The sequence below is a fragment of the Calypte anna genome, chromosome 12, assembly GCF_003957555.1.
Source record: "Calypte anna isolate BGI_N300 chromosome 12, bCalAnn1_v1.p, whole genome shotgun sequence".
NCBI lineage: Eukaryota > Metazoa > Chordata > Aves > Apodiformes > Trochilidae > Calypte > Calypte anna.
This window is the reverse complement of record NC_044258.1, coordinates 19978276-20005730: the sequence shown is the minus strand read 5'-3', so window position 1 is coordinate 20005730 and position 27455 is coordinate 19978276. Positions and strand designations below refer to the sequence as shown.

The 27455-nt window shown below is 46.5% G+C and overlaps 1 protein-coding gene across 3 annotated transcripts in view; it reads right to left on the bottom strand.

Moving 5' to 3' along the window:
• Positions 1–27455, bottom strand: part of ITPR1 (inositol 1,4,5-trisphosphate receptor type 1) — a 163504-nt gene that overhangs the window by 39609 nt on the left and 96440 nt on the right. For 2 of the 3 annotated variants that reach the window (XM_030458158.1, XM_030458161.1), the window contains 4 exons: positions 19982–20114; positions 18382–18572; positions 4748–4928; positions 3866–4119 (listed from right to left, as the gene is read on the bottom strand). In XM_030458158.1, the coding sequence (XP_030314018.1) occupies positions 3866–4119; positions 4748–4928; positions 18382–18572; positions 19982–20114 (759 nt within the window). Of the gene's footprint in view, positions 1–3865; positions 4120–4747; positions 4929–18381; positions 18573–19981; positions 20115–23501; positions 23550–25118; positions 25155–27455 lie in introns of all 3 variants that reach the window. The other variant, XM_030458159.1, reaches the window with a different exon arrangement.

The window sequence follows — 27455 nt, the reverse complement described above, 5'->3', positions numbered from 1 at the left end:
TGAGCATCTCAGAGGCTGCAGGGTGGGAACAGAGCTCATCATTTCCAACCAAAATGCTCCAGTGTCAGTACTGAACATGCTGCTCTCCTGCTTGATGTGGGAATGAACCCAAGGGCTGTCCCAGCCCCAAGCCCCTGCCTTCCAAATAAAGAGTGACAGCTGCAGATCCAGCTAGAACATGTGAAACATATGCAGCTGGTGGGATCTTGAGGAGAACAGAGGGAGAAGAGCATTCATCCTGCCTGGTTTTCAGCATTCTGTATACTCAGTTGAGAGAAAAATACCTTCCAATGGGGTGAGAAGCACTGCAAGGCAAGCAGGCTGCAAACTCCTACCTTTGCAAATAACCTTCTGGAGCTGACGTGATGCTGCTATCCCATTTTTAGTGAGCACAGCCCTCTGGGATACACGACCAGATAGGGCTCCACTTGCAAAGGCAACGTCTGCCTCGACAGCCTGCCGGGGTGTCAGAGACTTTGCTGCCTAAGGCCATGTACCCTCTGGAGAAAACAGGATGGCTAAAAATAAAGTTGGCTCCTTTCAGAATACTAGCTCCATTTGTTCAAGCTGGGATGAACATAGAAACCTTGGAAAGAACAGTTCTACCATTTCAGAGGGTAATTCCCCCAAAAGCCTAAACGTTTTCTTTGGGCAGTCTTTGTTTTAGCAGAAATCTGATCCCTCATTGGAAAACTTTGGGAAGAACTAACTAGTAAGAAAGCCTTAGTAAAGAGTTATTTTTACATTATCAGATTTGTCTTTACAAGCAATCAAGTAAGACAAGGCATTTTTCACCAAGTAAAGCCCTGCTCCTTGGTCTTATAAAGTTAATTCTCACACTTCTTGCTTGTGAGCTCAGCCAGGTGACTGTATGCATCCAGCCCTGCTGCCCCTCCAGCCACTGCTCCTGCAGCATGCAGAGCTCCACTGCTCTTTATTACCCAACCTTTGTCTCCAGGGATTTTGAATAAAAAAAAAGTCAAATCCCATGTTAAAAGTTGCAGCCCATTTCTGCTTTATTGGCACAAAAGCAGTATTTAACCCACCAACATAGGCCTTTAATCTGAGCAGGACCAGCTACAATACTACCGTAATATTTTTATTTCACAGAAACAACTCAATATTAAGAAAAATAATTGGACTACTCCATTTGCCCACAAAGAGGAGATTTGTAAAGCATAAAGCTGGAGCTGCACACCTGGCTGTGGGGGTGAGGAAGGCTGCTGGGTATCACCTGCCCCAGGCACAGAGAGGGAACACATCCCAGCTCCTGGGAATCCCTCCTCACCTCCAGCCAGCACAGCCCTGGCTTCCAGAAAAGCATTCCCTGGGTGCTTGTCACGAGCTCCAGTCCTCGTGACTGACTCTGTTGTACCCAGGGCCACTTTCACCAGGGCAGCCAGCACAGTACAGCACAGCACAGGAGGAGAGCAGTGAGGTGGCAGCAGCTCTGGGACAGCCTCAGTGCCAGGACTCAGCTCTGGCACAGCACCAGGGGTCAGACCTCAGGGAAGTTTCATAAGAGCCCCTGAGTGTCTGTGTGCTGAGAGGCACCAAGGCTGCTCCACAGCAAAATCTGATGCACCCTGCCTGAGGCAGGCAACCAAACCTACTTACATGTCTTTTGGTTTAAATATTTTTTATTTTTTTTTAAAGTACATTCACCTGTTTGTCCCAGTCCTTGCATTAATTCAAAGATATTGCAGCTCCTCCTCCAGACCCCCAGTGTGAGCTGGAGGGGCACAGAACAGCACCCTGGCTGTGCAACAGGGAGCAAACCACAGTTTTAGCAGCAAAGGGAACCACCAAGTGATGCAAAAGGCACAGCACTGCATCTCCCTCACTGCCCCCCTCACACTGACCCTCACAGCCATGACTTGCACTTTCCTGGCTTTGCACCAGGCTGCTCACAATTGCAAAGGGTTTGTAAAGCACTGGGCTTGACAAACCTGCAGCTGCACCAGGCAGGTGCTCCCTACCCACTTCTCATTCAAATCCAGCTCAGGCAGCTGTGGAGGACACACTGCTTCATCCTCCTTATCCCCTTAAGCAGGGAGTCCACTGGCAACACCAGGAAGGAGCTCAGCTACAACATACTGCTGCAGACACCCAGATTCTGAAGCTTCAGGGCTGGAGGGGACAGGCAAGAACCAGGGCAGGCAAGCAGCAAAAGGATTATATGTGAAAAAATTGTTCCTCTGACCTTTTTTCTATTTTTCTTGTCCCTCCCAGAGCTGAATGCAGCAATCCCCTGTTTAGGGAATTTAATTGTTCAGGAGGGTGAACAGCTCAGGCCAAGTTTCTGCATTGGCTTGAGTTCAGTTTTGCTCCTATAGCTTTCAGTGCTGAGCCAAAGGCAGCAGCAGCAGCAGCAGCAGAGGATCATGTGCGTGTGGTTTGGAGCACTGCCACAGCAAACTGCCTCCCTGCTTGTCTCCAGCATTGCTAATGGCATGAGAATTGTTTGACAAAACAAAGATCAAATGGGTTGGGGTTTTTTTTGAAAAAAAAATAGCAAAAAAAAAAATTTAGGAAAACCCCTGATGTATGTAACCCCAGCACCTATAAAATGCTAGAAGAATGACAGGCTCCCAGCCCAGGAGCATTACCATACAGATTTGATTTCCCATCCTGCCAGCAGCAGGGTATTCCAGCTCGGTGGAAGGGATTTGGCAGGGCTGAAAAGCTCTCACGCAGGGTCCTGCACTTGTGGTGTGCTGTACAACAATGTGCAATCAAGGCAATTATCCCTCCTTTATGAGGGTATTTAGTCCTTTGTACTCTGTCTCACCAGCTCCTCGCTCGAGCTGGGTTATAATCCAGCAGCAGCAGTTTAGGCTGAACAAAAATCATGCTAATTGCAGGCCATTTGTAAGCAAAAAAAAAATCTTATCTCCTGCAGAGCCACGCGCAGGGTCAGGTTACTAACGTACCAGTTCTGGGCTGGCTGTTTAAAATGACACAAAACACATCCCAGAGCATCCCAGGACAGCTGAGGTTGGCAGAGACCTTTGGGGGTTTTCTCCCCCAACTTTCCTCGCTGAGCAGAGCCTGGCCATGCCCTCTTCACAGCCTCTCCCACCTCCCTCTGCCTCCCCTGTCAGATGCTCCAGTCCCTTAAGTCATCTCTGAGGCTCCTTGCTGGACCCAAGAGCCCAGGACTGGACCCAGCACTCCACAGGGGGCTGAGACATCTCACCAGGCACCATGGACTTGGGCACAGATAACCTTGTTTGAATCCCTCCTAACCCAGTTCTCCTTCTCTCAGGGTATACATCTTCCTTGCTCCCTCTGGTCTCAGGGACCTAGGGCTGCTGAGGACTGATCAGGTTGGACTGATCTCCAACCTGGAGCACCTTGGCCTCCTCCACATTCTTTACCACCCTTTGGCAGCAGACCCATGCTGCCCCTATTCTCCTGCTGCTGCAGATCCAACCCACAAACCCTTCTTGTTCCCCTTCATGTCCCTCACCAGGGTCAGCTCCAGCTGAGCCTTTCCTGATGCCTCATGTTCAACCTGATGCACATGAACAGCTCCATGAAAACCCACAAGAACCTGCTCACCGCAAAGCAAGCACATCCTTCAGGGCTGCTGGAACTCAAGTCCCAGTTCTCTCCTGACTGTACATCTTAAGAAAACCCCATCAAGTTTTGGTCCCCATCACCTTTTACCTATGCTGAAAAGAGCCTTGAACACTGGGTTAACTGCATCTCCCTGCATCTGTCCAGCAACATATAAATACTTTTTTTAAATATATATTCTCTTCAAGGCCAAATAAAGCAGTTGTTTGAGTATCAATTTCAAGAGGCACAGGGCTGGGTGAGGGGATGTGACAGCAGTGCCACCGTGGGAACCAGGCTGTACCTGCAAATCCCGATTGTGGTTTTCGCAGAGCAGCTGCAAGAAGCGGAGGATGGGCTGCATGATGGAGATGACAGCACTCATCTCCAGCTCATCTTTGCTCTTGTCTGCTGCTGACTGTGCTCCTTCTCCTGCTGAATAATGCTCCTCGGGATCAGCCTCCCTACGGTAGGTGTTGTAGGCCTTCCTTGTAGCTGCAGAAGCCTCCAGCAGCTGATCCCGGACCTCCTCGGTAATTTGGGTCATGGGCTCTCTCACTAAAACACACAAGAAGAGATCTTCCTTAGGGGAAGGGAATAAAGGGGTCCGGAAGAAAATCTATCCACGTGTTTCCCATTAGGGTTTGGCAGGCAGCCCAGCTACTCATCACCAGTTCTCTGGGGTAAGTAGGTTTAGTGCAGTGTGAGGGGCTGGAGTTTAGGAGGATACCACGCCAGGCTCTGGGCACCTTTTACACGAACCACACTAAAGTTATAAATTCTGGTATTAATTGGTTAGGGCACACGTATCTAGCACTATCAGGAGTTACAAGAACAGGACCTGCTAGACAAGAAAATGAGGATTTCTCCACTTATTGTTAGGGAAGGCACTGACCACAACCCACAGTCCAGGGTCGTTACTACGGATCAGATTTGGGCAGCTTGTCAGGATAGACAAGGTGGCAGAGTCTCATCTCAGAAACACTTTTCATCATTTCAATAGCACAATCTCACAAACGGATGAAGAGGGGATGAAGCTCTTGAAATCCCGAACCGGGGCACCACTGATCTCTGAACTTTGCTCTGTGGGATCAGAGATCAGAGCATTATTGCATCAATCGAAAGGAGTCCAAAACACAGCATTTTACTCCCTTGTCACTTCAGAGATGGAACAAGTGGGAATTACCTCTCTTTCTGTTGGGTACATCTCTGTCTGAGTCTTCATCTTTCTTTTTATTTCCTAAGTCACTGGTGTTGACTGTGACAGTCGCCTTGATTTCTTGCTGTGCCACTTTCATGCGATCATAAAAAACCTTGAAGAACTTTTCAGATTTCTTATCTTCTGTCAGGCGGCAGAAGAACGAATGCTACAAGAGAAAAGGGAACAGGGTTTTCATACACAGGTCTGAATACAGATTATTCCACCTTCCTGCACTGCCTGGTCTCCTGGAGGACTGGGAGGTTAATTAGCTTTCAGCAAACCCAAGCCTGGATCAATGGAAAAATATATTTGTAAAGAAAAGCAAGTGCAATAAATCACCCCAGCACTACTACATTTGGGCAGCACGCTTCTCTCTCAGTAATGGGAAGAATGTGAGTACAGTGAATGAAGGTAAGGACAATGGAATTATCTGTGATCTGATTCTCAGTTCAGAAAGAAGAGTAGAGAGGCAAAAGAATTGTCCTGCCTCCCTGCCACCAAACCAAAGGGTCTGACTCATAATATGCAATAGTCCATGTGCAAACCAGTCCAAAACCACACAAACAGGGAAACCTAACGAGGGATACTTCATGCTAGGTTTCCCTTGCCTTGCCTGCAGCAGACTTCCTCAAGCTCCTTTTAATTCCTACTCCAATGCATCTTAAAAGTGACAGAAAAACTCCAAACACGGGCTCCTCCTAAAAGGTTTATTAATGTTCTTCTGCCCATATGCACACAGAGACAAAAAGTTCTTCCTAAAATCGAGGAGAATACAAATCAAGTGCAGGTCAAGAAGGAGCCAACACAGTGAGCGCCCAGACAATCCTTGATGAAACCAATATGCTGTTACATAAATCAGGACCAGAGCTCCAACACGACTGAAGGATGAACTTGTAAGTGGGTCACCTTATGCAGAGTATTATGAAATTAGTTAGCATTCTGCAGCAGCTCACGATCCGACAGCTCCACATGATGAATAGGAATGAAGCCTGATTTATTGAAAAAACAAATTAAAATGGGAAGAGCAATATATCCTGCCTGCTTCCCTGCGAAGTGGAGCACACAAGGCCGTCCCTGCTACCTCTGCCTTTGATCACTCCCCAGCAGCTGCAGTCAGACCCACGCTGGGTGACTTTGAAACCCTGATAGTGTTGTGTCCTGGGCTGCAGGCAGGGGAGTGCTACCATGTCACCAAGATGGTGACCAAGATGGTCAGTACTCACCTGAGACATCCCTTCCCACCACTGAAACACCTTCCACCTGGCCAGAGCACCCTCAGTAAACTCCTGAAGAGTTTTTCCTTAATTTGCAGTGATTACCAGAGAGGATGGAAAGGGGAACCCAGCCCAAGGCCACCCTTCTCCTGGTGCCCACTTGGACAGCCTGCCAGCAGAGCCACACCAGCAGGAGATGCTTGCTACCCAAAGTCATGGCAGCAGAAACTCTGCTGGGCCCTGGGACATGACACAAGATGATTTGGGTGCCCAATTAGTTGGCTGTTATTCACAGAATTATTCTCCAGTTCAGTATTTTTAATGTAAATAATTTTAAAGTTTCCTCATAAAACATACTCAAAGAAAAACAGCCTTTGTCTGAATGAGTTTCCTTAAAGATTATTTTTTTAATAATTATTCTAAACTGGTTCTTGGACCTGACCAGACCTAGCTGCCAGAACCCTGTCAAACTAATAGCATGCCCAAGAGATTGCCAGGGTCTCCCTGAGCTGCTGAGCAGGATAACCCAGGAACAGCTCTTTACACAGCCCACCCTTTGAAGCACTGGCTGTTACTTGGGTGGCTACACATACAGACAGAGGAGGAGTTGGCATCCAAGCTGCATCTTGAAAACTTCACTTGAAAATTAACATTATTACACAGTGAGCATGCCAATAATAACAATATTTTACCGACAGACCAGCAGAAAGCATCAGTTCTAGAAAAGGTAAGCATTTTCTGACAAAATTAAGATGATTTGCTGATCAGATAAGTGATGGGGTCACCTGGCTGCACATCTCAAGAGCCTGAACAGGAGGGGTTTCCCTGGGATGAAGCAGCAGTGAGGGAGAAGCTTTTTTTAATGAACCCTCTATGAGAGTAGGTACAAGAAATACCTTGTCTGAGAGTAATTGTTACTTGCTGACAGGTTGATTTCTGTTGTCTTTTCAGGCTTCTTAACTGACTTTCCACTGCACTTCAGAGAAAAAAAAAAACCCAAAAGAAACGAACATTTCCAGTAAAGCTTTCCTGTGCATGCTGTGCACACCTTCAATGGTTGTCACCAAGTGATTGTTTCAGTTTGGGTCAGGATGCCTGACACCTTCACACGTCTGCATCAACCACATGCCAGCTGCCAAAGACACTGTATTTTAAGAGGTGTGATCTCTCAAGCTGCAGGTAATTGGTGCTGATGATTATGGCAGAAATCCTAAAATTCACTGACAGAGTGCTAAAATCAGGCAGGATGAACCTGGATTTTATTTCACCTGTGTTTTGCTAACAACTGCAAATAGTCACTGCCACTGAACAGGAGGCACAGGAGGTGACCACGGGGTTTGCTGTCTCAAAGCTGGGTTCAGCAAGCAGGTCCCCAAGCCCACACACCTCAGTGGAAGGCAGAACATCTCCAGAATCACTGCCACCAGCTGAGGAAGTGAACCCAGACCTCTGGCTGACATGAGAGCATCAGAGGGAATGTGACTGCAGTTAATTACACAGTCACAAAGTGAAAGAAGCTCAAAAACATCCACATGTGACAGGCACAAGCTCCCAACACGATGGCTGCTGGCACATCACACAAAGGGTCCTTCCTCAGCCTCAGACACAGCAACCACTGCCTACGCCAGCTCATGGGAGACCAACTTGGGGCAACAGAAAGAGCTTTGTTGGGAAACACGAGGGGAAAATCTTTGAGCATAAAGGTTGGCTAGTTTGAAGCCTTGCAGGAGACTGGGGAATAAATCTTTTTGTTTGTTTGTTTTTGTTTTGTGGTGCACTGTTCCCAGGCAGGTATGAAGCATCAGGAAGCAGCAGTTCACAGTGATTCTCTCGGAGGCTTTTGAGATACCAAGAGCTCTGATGAGCTTCTGGTTGTGGAAGGAGAAGAACCCAGCAAAGTCACTGCAGGTCTGCAAAGCCATCCACACCAAGTCCTGCTCCTGTTAAAGCATCACAGAGTAAAACACCAGTAACAGCAGGCACCAGGACACTTGTGCCATCATCACTCCTTCCTTCTTCTCTCCAACACCCTTCTAAAGAAATCCAACCCAAAACCTCACACATGGCAGGATACCCCCCTGCTGCCCCTCTCCCAGTGGGACAGTCAGTAAATGTCCCCACCATTGTGTTCATTTCCCTGACCCATGCAAAACATCTTTCAGAGGAAAACCTGACAAGTGAATGATTTCCCTGGGAAATAAACTGAAGGCCCAGCCTGAACTGCAGCACGTGGATCAGCTGCAGCCTGGCCCACCTCTGAGGACCACCAGCTCCTCACTTCCAGTCATCAGCTGAGCCCAAACCTCTGCTTCAGTTATTTTTTTCTCCTTTTGTTTTCTCTTTTTGGGAAAAGCATCTTAGCTTTCTCGATAAGGAATTGCAGACTTGTCTGCCTGTAGCCTGTTCTGCTTGTTAATAACCACTAGAACCACATGACTGAACTGCTTGCTGTCACCATTTTTCCCTCATCAATTTATTTTATTTTTTTTCAGTTTTACTTATGTGGGGCTTTTTTGGCATGTTCTTACATACTGGAGGTCATTAACAATCTAATTAAAAAAAAACCAACCACCAAAACCCAGCCAAGAAGGGGCACATTTCCAAGCATCACCACTTCACCTCTTCTCCCTTCCTTGCCTTCCAAGATCTTTGACACAGAATATATATAATTTCCAAAGATGAGTTGAAGAGAAGCTCAGCTACCTACCCAGCCTGGGGGAGTGTGATTCGGGGTGCAGGATAATACCCCAGAGCACTGAAAAATGCTCCCTAACACATCTCAGGGAACAGCAAACAGTAGCAAACATGTTTTTTTTTTTAAAAAACCATCAGAGCTGACATCTGCCCTTTGGAGAGCAAGGCCATAAAATGCAGCAGACCTATAGCTTTGGGTACAATGTACAGACCAGCTAAGCAATCCCCTCTAAATGTAAGTAATCCACAGTAAGTGTCATGATGAACCTATGTCCAGTGTAGGATTTTTAAATGGGGAGGGGGGGAATAAAAAAAACAGAGCCAGCTGAAGGCAATTTATTTCTCACTCTTGGTTTTGCAGGGCTTATCCAGTGCTGCCTGTGTACTGGGAACACCCTCCCTCCCCTCTGCTCCCTGTCAGCTGGGTCTGTCCCCAAGTCACAGCTGTTTTCCAGCCAAGAGCAGGAACAACCCTTTGGTTGTTGAGCAGTGCACAGGTTGGCTCTCAGCCCCAGCCTCCTGCTGACAGCCCGGGCTGAATGATGCCCTTGTGAGCAACAGAACCAGAACCCTGGGAGCAGGCATTGGGTTTCAGAGGCATCTGCTCCAGCTGCCTGCTTCCTCCTGGGAGAAGGGTGCTCTGGGCTGAGGCAGGCACTTGGCTGGGGAACCCAAATCCTGATGAGGACAGAGCCTGCTCTGAGCTGCACCCTCACTGAGCTGCTTCACCACAGCCACCCAGCCCTGCCAGAGCATCAAGGATTCCCCAGGAAAACAAACACTTGATTACCAATAAATAGAGGAAAGCAAAGGTCCAGCAAACACTTCACAAACTCAAGCAAACTGCTGTCCCCTCCCTCCCAATTTTTCTAATGCCAGTGTATGGAAAATACCCCATGGACCTGACTAGCCAGGGATATTTCAAAGAGGAAAGTCCCTCCAGATGCAAGATCAGCTCTCTGGCTTTGATTCAGGACATTTTATTCCAGTGCTAGGGAGATTATTCTGGGGATGTTAACTTGCTTGGGTTATCCAGACAGGCTGCCAGCATCAACTAATGCAAAACTTCTGTGCTACTTCACGTTTGCAGAAAGATCTCACCACCCCCATGCTGGTGGCCAGACTGCTTCCCAGCAGCCAGGGGGGGAATTGCCACTGCTAACACAAGCACTGAATTAACTACAAATGCCAACCCCTTTGCATGCTGCAGGAACATATTGCAAGGGCATCCCCTGCAGAAAATTCAAACCTTACTTTGCTTTCTCACCCCCCTCATTTATTCATTTGAAATGCCCCTCTCTTTTTTTTTTTTTCCTCTTTTTTAAATACCTCTCTCTTTTCTTGAAATCTTTCTCACTGAGCTCCATCACTCTGGGGTGTGAGTGATAGATATCATTAGTCTTGCACAGCCAAAGGAAATGGCAGCTGAAATATTTCATGCTGAACAGACTTCACAGTTTGAAATAAACCCATAAGGAAAATCTGCCAGAACACCTCAGTTGCCTGTGTTTTTTTTACAAACTGTAAAATAAACTCAGTCCTGAAAGTAGAAGGGGGACTTCCCAGCTCTGTTTTCCACAAATACGAGCAGCTCTGTCATGGGCATCCACACACCATCCTGCGAGGCTCTGCTCTTTGCTGGAGATCCTGCCCCATTCCCCCCCAGAGGAGGTTTTTGGAGGGGTACAGCAGACACAGCCCAAGTGTCTGCTCATCTTTCCCAACCAGTTTGAAAGCAGCAGCAGCAGAATCACAACCCTCACTTCAGGGAGAGGCCCTGTAGCCTCCACATCCTCCTGCAACACCTAAAATCCTGACGCAGTTTGAAGCCATTTCACAAAGAGGGAAGCAAGAACAAACTCCAGAGGAGCAGAGTCCCCTTGTACAAAACCCCCGGGACAGTGAAGTGACAGGGGAATGACAGGGAGGGAAGGAACACTGTGGGGACAACAGGTAGGAACGTGACTGCTGGCTTGGGGGTTTAAATCCCCCCCCCCCAGAGAGAGCAGATGGATGCCAAAGCGTGGGAGACTCAGGGGCCTGACCTGCTTTCAGCACAGAGTGGTATTTGAGTTCCTCCTGCATACATGTGGGAGCACGCAGCCTCCAGGTCACTCAGTTAATCTCTGCAAGGCTCTTGCATGGCAGGAGCATGAATCCCACTTCCTTACCAAACCAGTGAGCTCTGTGTAGGTGTGAGAAACAAGGAAGTCTGCAGACTCCCCAAAAGAAAAAAAAAATAAAAATTAAAAATTAAAAAAAAAAAAAGTGTAAGATCTTCTTGAGAGACAGAGGAATTAAAGAAAACCATAGCAACAAGTCAGTCCACCTACCCAAACCACCCACCCACCACCAGTTTCATTTGCTGACGCACTTCAAAAACAAGCTGGCTCCTACCCGCTCTGGAAGGTGAGCAAGCCCTGAGAGCTCATTAAATTCCCTCCTCAGCTACTCCTGCATGCCTGCAGCGAGGGAGAGAGCAGGATATAAATAGCAGTTATATAAGAGAGCTTTGTTGATTCCTGTGCTTACCCAAAAAAAAAAAAAAAAAAAAAGGCAGCATGACCTTGTTTTTCTGACTAGCTTGCCTCTGCCTGCTTGTGGAGGACTTTAATCCTGCTAGGGATCATCTGAAAAGTTTATGTTGGACCTGGATCCCATGGGGAGTGACATGGAGAATTAGTGATTTACATCTTTGTTCCTTCCAGGAGCTGGATCACACCTGCACACCGAGAGGGTTGCCACACAGGAGGTCTGTGGTACCCAACAACCAGCAGGGATGCAAAGCTACCAGGACTGGAGGCCAAGCCATACCCTGCTGGAACACTTCTTTTTTCTTCTAGATTGCTCAACCACAGACTCACAGAATGGCAGGGGTTGGAATGGACCTCTGGAGATCACAGAGTTCCATCCCCCTACCAAAGCAGAAGATTGTGCCAAAGATTACCACCACCACCTCCCCCCCAAAAAAATCATAATGGAAATCTCATATTTGCCCATGCTGCCAAATCATAGTTGTGCACCTCAAAATCTAAGCATAAAACCTCCCTTTGGGGAAAATAAAAACCTGAGAGGTCCTGTAATACAGGACAACTGCCCAAATATACTTCTAAAAGTGCCTCCAGCTCCAGGAGACAGACTACAAGTGGTATGGGTACAACCTCACCTCACCCACCCTGTTCTCAGTCTCACCCATCCCATCTCACTGACCCCAACAAATGTGAAATCCTCTCTGCAGAAATGATTCCTCCCAGCTTTTGGCTCTGTCTCTGGGCACACGAGGAGCAGGGCTTGTTTGTTTTCAGAAGGGTGGTACCTGAGTGCCAAGGGAGACTGAGCCTTGGCTGTGCCAAACACATTAAAATAAAGAGACTGGGGGCTGCCAGGGTCCTACCACCTCCAGTCCCCTCTTGTGCCCACAGCTGAGTGTGATGGTTCATGGGAGTCCTTATCAACATGGACTTTGGTTGTTAATGTCATGTTCTGAAGTAACGTACTCAGAACGTAGAAAACAAAAATTAATTAAAAAATAAACGGTGTGGTTTAACTTGGGGAAAAAACATCATTAAAATGGTGAAAGACAGGTGAATAATTAAAAACATGCTGACTGCTTGCCAGTTTTGCATTTGTTTTAGTAATACTTCTTTAGGAAAATATGTTCAGAAAGATGGAGCATCCTATATCAAAGAATCCTGCCTGCTAGAAACAAACAGTAGAAACTCTGAGACTTTTTATCAACAACCAGAAATTCTCAAGTCCCATTTACCAAAGTTTAGCAACCCAATGATATTCCTGCCTCTGAAGCATTTACCAACATCTATGATTTTGTGTGCTCACAGGTATCTGTGACTGTTGCAAATTTTCTAAGTAGCAAATCCAGTTTAGAAAGTCCAAGCCCCCAAACCTACAGCACCATCGTGTCACTAAATTTCCCTTTTATACACCAGTACTTCTGTAACATTTTATAAAGTTTTCTCCCAGTTGTGAAGGGTAACCACAGTCACAGAGAAAAGGAAACTCTAAATGTTTGTAAAGTGAAAAAAAATAAAGCAGATTTACTGCCTGGCTCCAGCTATTTCACTTTTCAGTGCCACTTAATCCCTCCACTTTTGTCCCAGGTGGCAGAGATGCTGCTGGGGAGGGCCCAGCTCACCTGGCTGCTGCTGCCCTGTGTGCCAGGAACAGGAGCAGGAATTGGATACCTCTGGACTCAGTTCCTTTTGTGCAACAATTCTGCAGTTATTTAATAACTGTTGGTCATCTCTGGACAGTCTGAGGCATCAAGTTCAGCAAAGGAGACGAAAATTCACTATGCTGGACTCTTATTGGTGGCAACGCAAGAGGGGAAACGTTGACCAAAGCCAAGTCCATGAATAGTGCAAGAGCTGGAGACAGGAGAGCTGCTGAGAGCAGCATTGCACCCAAACTGGTATTTCCTACTAAACCAGACTAATGAAGAGCTGGCTGCCATGATTCCTGGGATTAGACTTGTTCAGAACCCCCCTGGGTAGCTCTGTAGGGAGCAGCATGGTACCACCACGTGGCTGTAGTTCCTCAAAGGAGGGCACAGAAAATGCAAGGCTCCCATCTGCAGCCTGAACTGAAGAGCTCTGGAAGTTGAAGCAACTTGAAGGCACACAGCTTTTTGTACAGTTCCAGCTCAAAAATGCTCCACATCTCTATGGTGAGCTCCAAGCCTTGGCTCAGCACAACACCCATGTGTTATTGCCATGCTGTGACTGAGACACAACTCTCTGGTCCACAGGCCCAAGTCATGATGACTCCTGGTCCTCATTCCACACTCAGATATTGGGGACAGGAGGGGTGTAGAACAGATCCCATCACCATTCTCTGGTCAGAAGTAGCAATTCTGCTCAGATGCCTTAGAGCTAGGAGCAAATCCCAGTTCTTTCCTGAAAAACAATCAGCTTTTTCTCCTGGGGTGCTGACTCCCATCACCTCAGCCTCAGTGTTTGCTGGGAAGAACTCTGGATGAAGGGAAAACAAAGGCACCACCACACTTGGAAGTGGTAGCTCTGCATCCCATCACTTTGGTGTAGCACTTGGAAACAAAAAAATGCCTGAAACTAATGTCATCAACCTCATTCTACATTCCCTTGCTGAAAATACCATCATGTGTGTGGGGGTAATTTGTCACGCAATCTAACTTTTGAGAAGATCCCTAATTAATGGAGCAGCCCAAAGTCTCCATGGAGAGGCAGTTATGTAAGGGACTTCACTTTCCATTCACTTCCACCAGCCAAGGTAACCCCAAACCCTACAGGGGGGAGGCAGAGGAGCAGCACACAGAACTTTCATTTAGCAGATGGGAGACAAGCATTGCAGGGGAAGTCCTCAGCAATTTCCTCCACTGTCATTCATTAGCCAGGATTGCTTTAATGGAGGAAAACTCACCGTGCTGCAGCAGGCACAGGGATTGGACCAAGCTTCCACCTCTTCCAAAGGAGCTGCAGCTCCGTGTGCCTCTGAGCAGCACCTGCCACCCAGGCTCCAGCCAAGCGTGTCCAACCAGCACCTGGGGGATGGATGGCTCCAGACATTTTGGAGGAAAGCATGGGGCTGACAGGGCATCCCCCCTCCACAGGCTGCTCCCTGCAGAAATCCTGGCACCAGCTCTCTGGAGGTGGATGTGCAGGGTTATATAAATTAATAAAGGGTTTACGTAACTTTCAGTTCACTGAGCTGCAGCAGTTGTCAACCTAATTTGTTGTCTGGTTTTTGACCCCGTGGTTCCACCTCTGCTTCTGTCTCCTTAACAAAGGAGGGGAGGCTGCCCACCCAGCACCAGAGCTCCTGCCGAGCTGGGGTGAGAGGCTGAACAGCCATGGCCACCACACTTGTCACCACCTCTGTTACCAAAGAACCTGACAGCGCTCCTGAGTAAATTCCAAAAACTAAAAATACCCCCAAAAAATTTCCATCCAGAGAGCTGTAAGTAGGAAAAGCCCTCTGCCTTTCCCCCAGATCAGTTCATTTATTACATCCACGTTCACCTCCACAGCAAAAGAACAGAGCAGCACGGGATTTAGCCAGGTAAGGTAAACCTGGAGTATTTTTTTCTAGTGCTGCCTCTGCCCCACACTAATTTTCTTAACAATCCCATAAAAAGGACTCCTGCCAAACTACAATAAGGAACATCTCTAGATTTGCTTTTCTGCTAGAGTTGGCAACCACCTACTTTGCCTAGCCTTAATACTGGCCCTGCATGGATGTAATGAAGCAGTAACACCTATTCCAGTTATCCCTTCCCGACATCATGGGGATCTGCTCTCCCACTGAAGCTCATGGGAGTTACCCGGGAACTCCCTTTATTAACTGTATTACAATCATCAGCTGCAAGCTCCTGTGTGTCAGTACAAACCCTTTGCTTCACTTCAGGCCAAATGCATTTCCCGTGTGAAAACCCGGAGTTAGGAAAATGCCATGCAGAGGTGACACATTTCTGGCTTTGCTGCCAAAAAGCCTTTTTACATAACCCATCCCTATCCCACCAGTTTCCTATTCTCAAAGGCCTGAGCAATTCAAGTTCAAGTAAAAAAATTATTCTGACTGAGCACAGAATGGAACTACAAACCAAGAGCTGCTAATAATAACCCCCCCAAATTGTGAAATGAAGATAAACTGTGTTAGACCTCAAAGACAAGGCTGGAGGATTTGGTTAGGTCAACTTTCACAATGACAAATGTATCTGATGCAAAATGAACACAGTTATTAGTCCAGAGGCTGCAGATGAGTTTTTCCACTGGAAACTGCCATAGAAGTTCAGAAAATCCTCTCTGCAGGCTGCAGAGGTGTGTGGAGCCCTAAAACTTGCCAACAGACCAGAGATTAGAGAACGGTCAGGGTACAGACCACAGAAAGTAGTGGGTTCGTTTTCATTAAGAGCAGACAAATTTTGCAGTGTGTTTTGTACAAATGAAATCTTCCTAAGCAGAAGTCTGTATCTCATGGCTGCACTCAATAAATAGAGGGTGCCTGCCCCCCAAAGCTCTCCTGGGCAGGCAGTGCTCCCCAGCAGCACCCAGAGCCCACTGCTGCTTCTAGGGGAGCAGATGAGCTTTTATTCCTCTGTGGTGAGAGAGAAGCTTGGTTATACCCATTTAACCACATCTCAAGATGCCAGCTGCACTGGGACATCACTGAAGAAGTGCTCTGGGAGATCCAAAAATCATGATTTTACTGAAGACCAAGCCTCCACCTCTGCTTTGATTCACCAGCCTTCAGCCAGCTGTTCTCCCCGAAGTTAAGCTTGATGGTTGGCATTTTGTTCCCTTCAAGTTTTAGTCACTTGGCTTTCCTGACTCAAATGCTACTGAAAGATCAGGGTGCTGAGCATGTGCTGCTCCTGACTGACATCAGAGTCCTCCCCACGGGCCCTGACTGTGCTGGAGCCAGCAGAAGGAAAACAAACTCCCAACCTAGCACCAGGTGATTAACAGGGAAGTCACGGAGCACCTCTGTGCACTGAGAAACCTTCTGGTTTTGCCTTCTGCTATCAGGCCACTGGATTGCTCTGCAACAAAAATATCTCCATTACAACCACCCCATAGGATATTTTCAATAAAGTCCCATTTGTGCTTTGCATGCATGAGTAAGAGCAGCTCCTGGGTGTGTCCAAGACCTCAGTGCTTACAGCATTAGCTGTAGGCATCTCAAGTCATTTGGTTCCTAAAACATTCTGTACTTAAAAGCAGCCCACACCAGAGCACCCCCCCAGCCCAGCCTGCTGCAGCTGAGCACGTACACACACATGCACCCAGGAGCTGCTGGATGCCCAGAACACTTCCTACTGGTACAGAAAACCACCAAGCACTTGTGCTCCTGGGTTGGAAAAGATGGGAAATAGTTACTTTGGTTTGCAGAAGTAACATCTATAAAGGTAAGAGTGCAACAGCAACCAGCAGGACTGTGAGGATGTGAAACCTTCGTGGTGTTTGCAGTCAGCATCTGATGCCAGCAGCTCCCTCCTCACCACAGTTATTTTACAGATTCCCAGCTCTCAGTTACAGGCAGCAAATGAAAACTAAAGGATCTCCCTTTCTGGTGAAAAAAGTGGTTTTGGAGATGGATTGCAGTTTCCCTGTTTGTTTTGAGCAGATGAGCTACAGAATCTGCTTCCAGCACAGATTCACAGGCAGCAGGAAGGGATGCTCCATGGGCCATTAGTGCTGGGATCCAGCACAAGCAAAGAATCTCTCCACATCAGGCTGGTGCAGTTTGTTTTTCCTTCCAGCATGACAGTGTGAGGTTATCTGAGGCTCCCTGAGAGCTAGGAAGATGAAAGCTCAGCTTCCTTTACATTAGAGAAGAGCAGGAAATTTAAAGGAGTGACTCTCCCCAAGGAATGTTAATCCTGTCACTGCAGTGACATGGGATTTTAAACACTCAATTCCCCCTTCATCTTTTGCAAAGAAGCTTCACTACAGCACACACATAGGGGAAAAAAAAAGAGGGTATTGATTACAGAGACAGAGTGAAGGAGCCCAGAAACATCCCTCCTCTCAAGGGCAGTTTGCATGAAGCCCAGAGGTGTTGCTGCAGAGATGGAGTGTGTGTTTTAATCAGAGTGATCAATCAGAACCAGGCAGGATTCAGCCCCATGTTACACTTAATCAAATCTCCCCACGTAATGCTGCCCAGAGGATGCTGGTTACAAATAACCTCCTGACTGCAGCAGCTCTTGGCTGCTGCTGAGGTACCAGAGACAGGCTGAGCCTTTCAGAAGGTTGAGCTTTAGGACAAAAACAAATCAAGGACTGTTTCTGGGAGTGGTCATACTGCACTGGAGACAATGGGCCATATATATGTGGTTTTTAGTTCCCTTTGCCCAAGCTTTTCTGAAAATGTCAGCATTTAAGTACCTAAATAAATGTTCCTAATCAGGATGCAGCAGAAATTACATCAAATTACAAACCTAAATCTGTATGTGCTCCAAACATTTGGTTGGATCACTTCTCTCAGCAAAAGGAACAATCTGTAAAATTGACCTTAAATGAATCACTGGTTGTTGGGTTCAGACACATGAAACACATTGCAGAAAGGGGTAAGATTCTCTGGAATAGATATTCCTAACGCCCATTGCCCAGGACAGAAACACACTGTTGGCAAACAGAACACAGGCAAAGTCAAAAGCATATCACACGTTCAATAATCTTTCTAGGCATGTTTCACCATAATCAAGTTCTACCTTCTGTTTGGAAGAAGGTACCATACAAACTAGCTGGTGTGTGTTCATTGAAACCCATACCAGGTATAATTCTCATCGATGGAAACCAAATCCTTACTTAAAAAACATGAAGGGAAGGACAGCAAGGTTACAGGGGAACAGTGGTGGTCTGGAGTTTGCTGTTATTTTCAATTCCCCTCTGAAATCCAAGAGTTAGTTGTAAAAGTCCCCACCATGTTGCAGTTGCTTCAACTTACTTAGAGAAGGGATCACATTAATTTGCAATCCAGTGCTGGTTGGCTATACATTCCTCTGGGACATTACTCCACTGCCAGGTGCCCATGCAGACACTGGAGTTAACTTTTGGGTGGTAGGCACTGATATTTTCCTTAATTACAGGTCAAAGATCATCAAGTCATTTCCCCTCCCATTCCTTGACCTCTTCAAGTTTCCTGGATCTCACAGAAACATTTCCCTTCCCAACATGTTTTAGTTTATAAGCTCAAAGTCATCACTTTCCCTACCTGTATCGTGGTGTTCCCACCTTCCAGGAGGGCAATGGCAAGCAGGATGCTCTCGTGGAAGACTCGGTCACTGGTGGCATTCATGATGAGATCTATGACCAGGTTGGATGCACCTTCTTTATCCAGGTGACACTGGACATCTGCCAAACTCATCTCACCTCGGCTCATTGAACTCGACCCAGAGCTTCCTCCTAATAAAGGTGATCATGAGAAACAGGGTGAGATTCATCCCCTGCAGAGATGGCACCTCTCTTCTGCTTGGAATTTTGACCCTCTCCTGGACAATGCACACACCTTTACTGATGAGCTTTGCTCCCAGGGTTTCTGCAAGGAAGAGTTTGTCACCCAAAGCCCAGGTGGGGCATGGTGTGAGCTGGACACTTAGCATCTCTTTAATGTGTGCAGGTCTGTGGGAGGTGGTGTCCTGAGGGAGGACATCTGGGGTGGCAATGGTCACTGGTTATTGCCACTGCTGCCTTCAGGAGCAGCCACAGAGGGAAAGAGGCTGCTGGGATGGAGGAGGATTCCGGGAATAGGGTGGATTCAGGGGTACAAAGAGATGTTCTGCAGGACCAGTGAGGGGGTGAGGAAAAGGTGAAATAAATCCCAGAGGAGGGCAAAGCCAGCACTGTGCTTCTGTGCAATTACAGAGCAGTGAACTTCATGGGCAAACAGATCAAACAACAGAAGCAGGAGAGAGGTTATAAAAGAGGCAGGAAGAACAAGCATTGAAGCAAAATGCTCTAGAAATCAGAAGTCAGGGAGGGGGCAGCTCAACACAAGGACTAATGAAATATGTATCAACTGCAGAAAAGAAAGGGAAAATAGAAGGTTGGACCAGATGATCCTTGAGGTCCCCCCCCAACCTGATATTCCATACTAGAGCTTTGGGGTCTATTTTGGGTCTGCTCAGGACTGCTTTCAACAGGATCACCTCACTTTGAAAAGGCAAAACCCACTGAACTGTGTTTTACCAACACCTGATGGGCATTACTGACTTTTTTAGCAATGGTCTCCAATTTCATAAACTGAACTTTATAACTGACTTCAAATTTTGCTCATCCTACTCTGCAATGAAACGTTCTTGTTTCAGATATTGTTAATAACCTGCCATCCTTACGAGCACATTTCCCAAATATTACTGCAAATATTAAATCAATCAGGGTTTTTTTAAGTACACTCATTCAAAGTCATAAAATTCAAGGCAAGACAGTCTCTGGCAAGTATGAAGAGCTCTGCCTGCTTCATTTTCAAGTATTTTCTCAAATGCAGGCAGAAGAGCAGCACTCATACCTGCATGAGGACAGTGCAGCTGATGTGAGCCATGCTCTGCTCAGCCCCAAGCGGGAGCTCTCAAAGGAGACTTAAAACACATTGGGAGTTCCCAAAGCCAGCAGTGACATTCCAGCAGGACTTCTCCCCCATCCATGTGGATAGTTTTTCTCACTTGGGGAATTTCCCAAAACAGAGCAGTAGAGGAGAGGACCACAAGGGGGGTGAGGGGCGAAGCCCTCTTTCACCTGCTTTATCAGGCAGACACAGACAGACAGCATCTGGCAGGAGATGCCAGGAAGCCCTGCTGAGCAGGAGCATGTCCTACCTCCTGGCCCAGCTTTGCTGGCTCCTCCAGCAGACAAGGGGCCATTCCCAAAGGTGGTGAGGCTCTCCCGCCGTCCCGCAGCTCTCACGTTGCCATAGTAACGGTTGACCAAGACTTGCCTGAGTGCCTCCCCCTTGAGTCAAAGAGGATAATGGAATCACCATGTGAGCATCAGGAATCAACCAACTGCTAATACTCAGGAGCAAGGGGACTACAGTCACCACCAGCCTGCTTGCAGCAAGGGAGGGGGGAGCCACAGCCCTGGGGGTTTGGGTGGTTCTGCTGGGTATCTCCTAATGTGCTGGGGAAGGCTGGGATACTGGAGGAATCTCAGAGGGTTTGGGCAAAATTAGGTGTTCCCAGCACCAGAAGCAGCTTACGGTTCAGGTTTTTAATCTCCAAGAGAATAAAAAATGTAAATGATTTTCAAACTAAGACCTACTGTCTCCTTGCCAAATATAAAAAAAAAGTGGCATCCGTGCAGTGCCAGCACAAAATGAAGAGGAGAATTAGAGTAACATTAAGAAATGAATTTGTGAGGAAGCAATCCCATCTCCTCAAGCCTATCCTATTGTGTAACTAATGGCACAGGGACACACTCTTCCCTCCCCTCCATCAGCAGCTGATGCCAGCTCGAGCCGCCAGCCGCCGAGCGGGAACCCCAGCGATCCCTGCTGCATCCCAGCTCTTTGTTCCCCCTGGCAGCCACCTGGTCATGCCAGCAGTCAGCATCCAAGCACATGAGCCTGAGGACACTGCAGGACACAGGTCCTCAGATAACCCTGTCACCCCGGGAGCACCCAGCACGTCCCCAGTGACCAGGCAGCGCTGCCTCAGCAGAGCCCAACGCACCCCCCAGACTGAATGGGAACCTGGGGACCCAGCCCAGATCCCACCCCAGGCTCTGCAGGAATTCCCAGTCATTCAGGGAGCACCACAGGGCACACACACAAACGCCTCAGTTGGATTAACAGGTTTTTTTTTTTCCTAAGGTCTTTGTGCAAGGAGGAATAGTGATTATTTTAAGTGGGAGCTGGTGCTCTGGGGTAGCAGCAGTACCACCCTGAGACAGTGTCAGGGAAGGGAGGAAGGAGGTTATCTGGGGACTCAAAAAAACCCAAAATAAATAAAATCAATCTAACCAGGAAGAATTTAACATTAAAAATCTGTTAGGATGAACTGAAGTATATTGACCTGTATTCACAAGTGCTGATTTTCACTTGTATTTCAAACCAAATCAGTTGTCTGACTACAGATGCAAAATGTCATTAGCTACAAGGTTTAATTTTGTCCTGCAAGTGAAACCTTACTTTTTAAACTTTCACAAGAGGCCTTTGAAAGCACAAATAAGCAAACAGAACAATGTAAACATGGATTAACTGGCTCCTACAAAACTCCAGCAGTGCTGCAGCCCCACTGCTTTTCATACTAAGCTGGCATCCCTGGAAGGAACTGGAGAGGAATCCTTAGAGCCCGATGCAGCAGAAAGACAAAAACCTCTCTGGAAACAAACAGCCCTTCACCAAACTTCAGATATCACTTGCAAAAGGAAGCCCAACTCCTGCCTGCAGCTGGCTGGGGATTTCTGCCCTTCCCACAGAGGTTGGTGCTAAGGTCAGGGCTCCCACCACCTTCTGCTTCTGTCACAGCAATTAAGCAGCTTGAAAATCGTTTCTATAGATTATTAGTGTGAAAGCTGCAGCACAGGAGCCGTTTCACAGAATCAGATGGGGATGGGGGAAGTGGCAGGGAGACAAGATGTACAGTAAAGAGGCACAGAGCTTTCCAACCAGCTGCTTCCAAAAGTCCCCAAAAAAAGGAGAAAAAAAAAAAAAAAAGGCAAGTTACTTTGGAAGCAACAGTAGAAGATGATGAGCACTTCTCCCAGGGGCATATGCTTCCTATCACTGCTTGGGCCAAACAGTGAACATGTAGGAGAGGCAAGAGACTCACTTCAAAAGCTTAAGCAAATTCTCATCCCAGAGGAGCTACTCTGAGTGACAGCAACACAGGAGTGTTCAGTACATGATGTAGTGCTTTAACCAGCTCTCTGCTCTTGGTCTGGCAGGTAAGGAAGGCTGCATGACAGAACAAGGCCAAGCCAGACAAAAAAAGAAAACCTTAACTACATCTTTCTTCTACATGGGTAGTGATTAGAAAGGCAACTTGATACCCATATAGCACTATGCTAACAATCAAGTTACAATGGATTTCTCAAATTACCTTTTTCCTCTTCTGCTAAACCAACTGGCAATCAACTGGCATTTAAACCAGTAATTTTTACTACTTACTACAAAGATAACAACACACATCCAACCACAAGAGCTGCTTTTCAGTAAACTGAACCTCCTCCAGAATTCAGGAGGGTAACTAAAGCTCCTGGGGTTGTCTCCAGATTTTCCTTCTGGCCCATTGTGGAGCAGAAGGCAACTTCTCTTCTATCTGCAGAACAGAGAGGGTGAGTGGAGGGACCTCAGGAACCTGCAGCACCTCCCTGGTCTCTAGGATATGTTTATCTAAAACAGGACAAATAACCAGCAAGTACAAGTGGGAACATTTGCTGTTTCTAGCCAGAGCTTTGGAGAGCTGGCAATCCTCATTTACCAGCATTTCAGATTGTAACTGGGAAGAAAAACTTGTTTCCTCCAAAATTACTCAAACCCACTGTGCTGGCTAACAAGTATGGGATCAAAGTAGAGGAGAGGAAAAAAATAACTGGTATTTAAGATGTGTTGTAATTAATTCAGATGCAGTGCTTGGCTCCAGAACAGTTCTTAAACCATCATGTTACTGTTGTAAACCACTTTGATGCAGACAGTGTGCAAACAAATATCAGATGTTTGGAGGCAATAAGAAAAATTAAATATGCTACCTAGGAAAAAACCCAACAGCAATCAGTTTCATCTGCAGTCACTGTCAAGGTAAACTAACAGTAAGTAGTACACAAGCATTATTGTACAGCTCTCAATGAAGCAGATGCAATACATAACTCAGTTTAGGTCTTATAAAAAACCTGTTGTCATCTTTAAAACAGAGAATCTTTAATAATACTTAAGAGTGAGTGAAGTTATGAGTTGCTGCTATTCTGTTGCCAGCTATAAGAGCAGAAAAAAATAAATTAAAAAAATAAAATCAAGAAATGTATTAATGACACAGATTTTGCAGCTTGGCTGGTTGGGATGTGAGAGGTGCAGCCAAAGCAGGCGACTCCACAAGCACCCATTCATCTCACTGTGTAATTTTCTGATTAGCAGCAAAAGGGGAGTGTTTGGAAAGTGTTAACAGACCTAGATCAGGACCTGGGATTTAATTCAGAGCAGCCAAACACTTGCCCCTCCCATGTAACACCAGAGAAGGTGGTAAAGCACCCCAAGCTGTAGGGCCCACTGGTTGGTTGAGATGCTCCAAGGGACCCACAGTGAGTACTTAACCACAGAAGGGTCTTGAGTGACTTGCACTTCACTGTTTGGAAGGAAAAGGTAAAGGATTAGTTCTGAATGTGCTTGACTGCTGTACATACCCTTCTATGATCCTCCAGTTGCCTCTGTGGTAGAGTTTGATCAAGCTCCTGCTGTGCGTGCAGAAATTTCATTTTAAAGCAGAACAACACTAAAGAGACACTAACAGCTTTGCACTCAGGGAAAATATTAAGGAAGTCACAGCTGAAAGCAAAGGGGGGAGATGAGGGAGATCAACTGACAAGCTATCTGGATATCCACCAGCTCTGGCAGCACTTCCCAAGTCTGCTCTGGCAGCCTCCAGCATGCAGGTGCCCCAGCATCCTCACAGGGCTCAGGGAACACAGACCTGGCTGACCCCACAGTTACCACTGCACTAACACACACAAGTGTTTGAAGAACTCAAACCATGCCCATGCACACATATACACAGGGAATACACACACACACACACACACACACACCACCCCATCCCACTACACACACACTTCTGGGGGAAGTGTAGCTACTGCAATGTGTCTGACTGGTCAAAGAAGTCTTGTGAGACTGGGGAGGGCCTCACAAAACTGGGGGGATTTCCCATCTAGTGCCATGGACTTCTGGGGGGTTCCACTGAACACAGTCCCTTGGCCCACCCATGTTTCCAAATTAAATCTCCCTTATTTCAGATACTAATTTTCAGCAATGGGACTTGCACTTTGTAAAGCTGAAGTAGATCGAGGTTTTATTGTCCTGAAAAGGACCCATCTTCAACCAGGAACCATCTCCCAATCATCTCAAAGTCATTCTATGACCAGCCAGGGCTTCAGTTGACATTTAAACACTATTCCACAAAAATTACAAATACAAATGTCTAAACCACCACAAACTACATTTTTTTTTCCCTTCTTCATGATTTCAAAACATCAACCTTCATATTTGTAAAGCTCAGAGAACTGACATTGTTTTAGATGCAGATTTCCATGTGGTTTCACTTAGATTTTCACTGGTACAGCACCCAGTTGTATACCTACTGATGCCATCTCTGGATGTCCCATTAATTAAAAAAAAAATTGAGATTTCATAGATTCTTATGTCTTCATTTTGGCAAATAATCTATCTCATGTGAACTGATGCTGGGATATCTCATAAATGAAATGTGCCTGCACATCCAGCTGCCTGTAGAGCTTCTACCCTTGGAGATGTGAAGTGACCAGCAGCTCTTTCACTCTGACATTTTAAACGGGCCAGCCAGCTGCTCTGGGATTAGGAGTCTTCCACTAACTTCTGACATCTCCATTTCCTTATCAAAGGTTTTAAATATGTGAGACAAAGGGAAAACCCAATTCTCCATCAGGAACCAGAGAAATGAAACCTCATTTTGCTAAGGCAGGGGATTTGAGAGGACACTTTTCCAACAGTGCCTCCCTTAAAAAAAAAAAAAAAAAAAAAAAAAAAAAGGGAAATGGCTGAAAGTAACAAAAACTTGGGACTGGTTTACACAGGTTCTGTATTTTTAGACTGTCATGTTGATGTTGTTATTGGATTAAACCACTTCCAACAAATCTACTCATTTTTCACTGTCTAACACCACGCAGGAACACACATTTCACAGGTTTTTTTACCAACAAGACACTCCACCAGGACTACTTCAAAACACCAATATTTGCCTGTTGTACAAATATGGGTGGGTGACACACCTCTACAGAGCTTTCCGGTTCTGGAGGCTGCGGCAGCTAATTGAAAGTAAAATGCAGAAAAATTAGTCACTCTTCAAGAATCTTGCATCCCAACAGAAATCTAGGAGTCAACACTCAGGGGAAGGGAGCTAGCAAAGCACTTGACTTAGCTGAATCATCCTAAACAAATTACAGCCATCATTACTGTTTCCACCCTCCCACCCAGCCAGGCTCCTACAAGGGCCACATTCTGAAAATTCAGCAGGTGTCCTTTGAACCCAAACTGCTCTGCATGGACACAGAGGCACAAGCAAAAAGCTTCAGTGGCAGGTGCAACCTGGAGATGCATTTTTTGGGCAGCCTGCTTGGACCACTTGGGACCAGCAGCACATCCATTCCCAGCAGGAAGGAGGAGGAAGCCAGGGCTCTATGTCATGGAAAGGCAGGAGCCTTACAATGCTGGGTTAAAAAGATGCTTTCAGTGAATTCTCATCTTCAAACACACTTCTCCCCAGGATAAAAGATACCTGATACACAGCAAACACAAGTAGGGAAATAGGAGGCTTGACAGTGACAGCTTTCCAAATTTAAAATACTGATCATCACATTGAAACAGATGAAGACGAGCAACTTTTATCTGCTAGGACTTCAGACAAACAACAGAGACTGGAACACTGAAATGGAACTGCCTGCTAAATTGTGGGGAAATTGATCTAATTTCTCAGGAACAGACTCTAAGAAACAAGGCAAGGACAATACAGCAACACCAAATCAAGTCAGCCACTCACTGGCTGTGTCTGCCTGGAGGGCAAGTGACCCAGACAGACAAATCAAGTGTGGGCTGAGAGAACAACTGTGTTATTTTAGCCTGGGACCCACTGCAGCCTGGGACATGCTCAGGAAAAGGAGAGGAAGGCCCTGGGATCCAGAAGTCTAAATACAGAGAGAGTCCTTTTCCCAGGAAGGAGCCAGGGGAGTGAGTGCTTCCCCTGCACTGCTCCATGGGCAGGGGCTCCTTGGCCAGGAAGAGTTCTCCCTGCTCCTAATGGACTTTCCTCCTGCCTAATTCACACAGCCTTTGGTACACCATTTCCTTCCATTGTCACCACACTCTTGGAATGCTCACAAGCATGCAAACCATTTTTCTCTTGGCCAAATTGAAGCAGGGAGTATTTCAGCCAGAAGACCTAAAGTTAACAGGAAGAAGCTCATTTTTTTTTTTTTTTTTTTTGCAGAGGAACACACAGTTCCTGCACAGCCCTGTGCACCCTTGCTGCTCAAGGCTGGACACTGGAAACACCATCAAGTCATCAGGGAGTCTGAGCACATTGTTCTGATTGCAAACCCTGTTCTGCACAGCCTGCTTCAGAGCAGAGCAAAAAAATTCCTCCATTCTTAAGTAGGCAACAGCAGCAAGGAAATTGTGTGTATTCCCCTGCAAAGGAAATGAGGTGTCTTCCTTCCAGGGGAGGCTGAGGCAGGCAGGTCAAGTGGAGATGCCTGCCAGGAGATAAAGTGCTGGGCTACAGATTCCAACAAAAGCTTCCTTACTCCTGGGCTCCTTTCAACCAAACATATATGTACATTTGGGGCTGAAAACTAGCACAGGTGAAGGATCAGCATGAGATCAGTTTGATCTTTCCAACTCAACTGGGGAAGGAAAAAGTACATATTCTAGCTAGCAGATTCCTCTGCCTTCCCAGGGCAGCCCAGACAGCACGTATAAATAGATCAGCATGTTCCAACCAGCCACACAAACTCATCTGCAAGCAAAAGCTACTGCCCTTGGCAATGTTCAGATGGATCATTCCCAATAAGCATGGCCTTCAGCAATCTTGCAGTAAAAATATAAAACTCCATATACTGAAATTGTTATTCTTTAAGTCAAAACAGGTTAAAATAACAAAAAAAAAAAAAAAAAATTATTGAGCTATAGCTGCTGTGCTACACTTCTCACTATCCTGTGAGATATAATACCAAAATACCAGCTAATGCTGGGTGGGAGAGCAGACTGAAGCAGTGATCTGCTAGATCTCCTGTCTATCTGTCTCACCTCTCTATCTAAAAGAAAAGGCACAGCTGGGGGCACAGGGACAAGGTTGTGGACCACCAAGACACTTCACTAACAGTGGCCAGGTGAGTTCCCTTTAACCTTACCAAACTTTAGCATTTTGATAAAACAATGGACAAACCAGCACACTTCCAAGCACAAACTTCCACTTCAGGCCATCTTCAATTTCAAAGGATGGAGAGGTGATGAACCTCAGACTGCTTCACTTCTGCAGGCTGAATTCCTGCAAACTTCTCCAAACTACTACACATCTCCCTCAGGTCATTTTCCAGTCTGTAACTAACCCG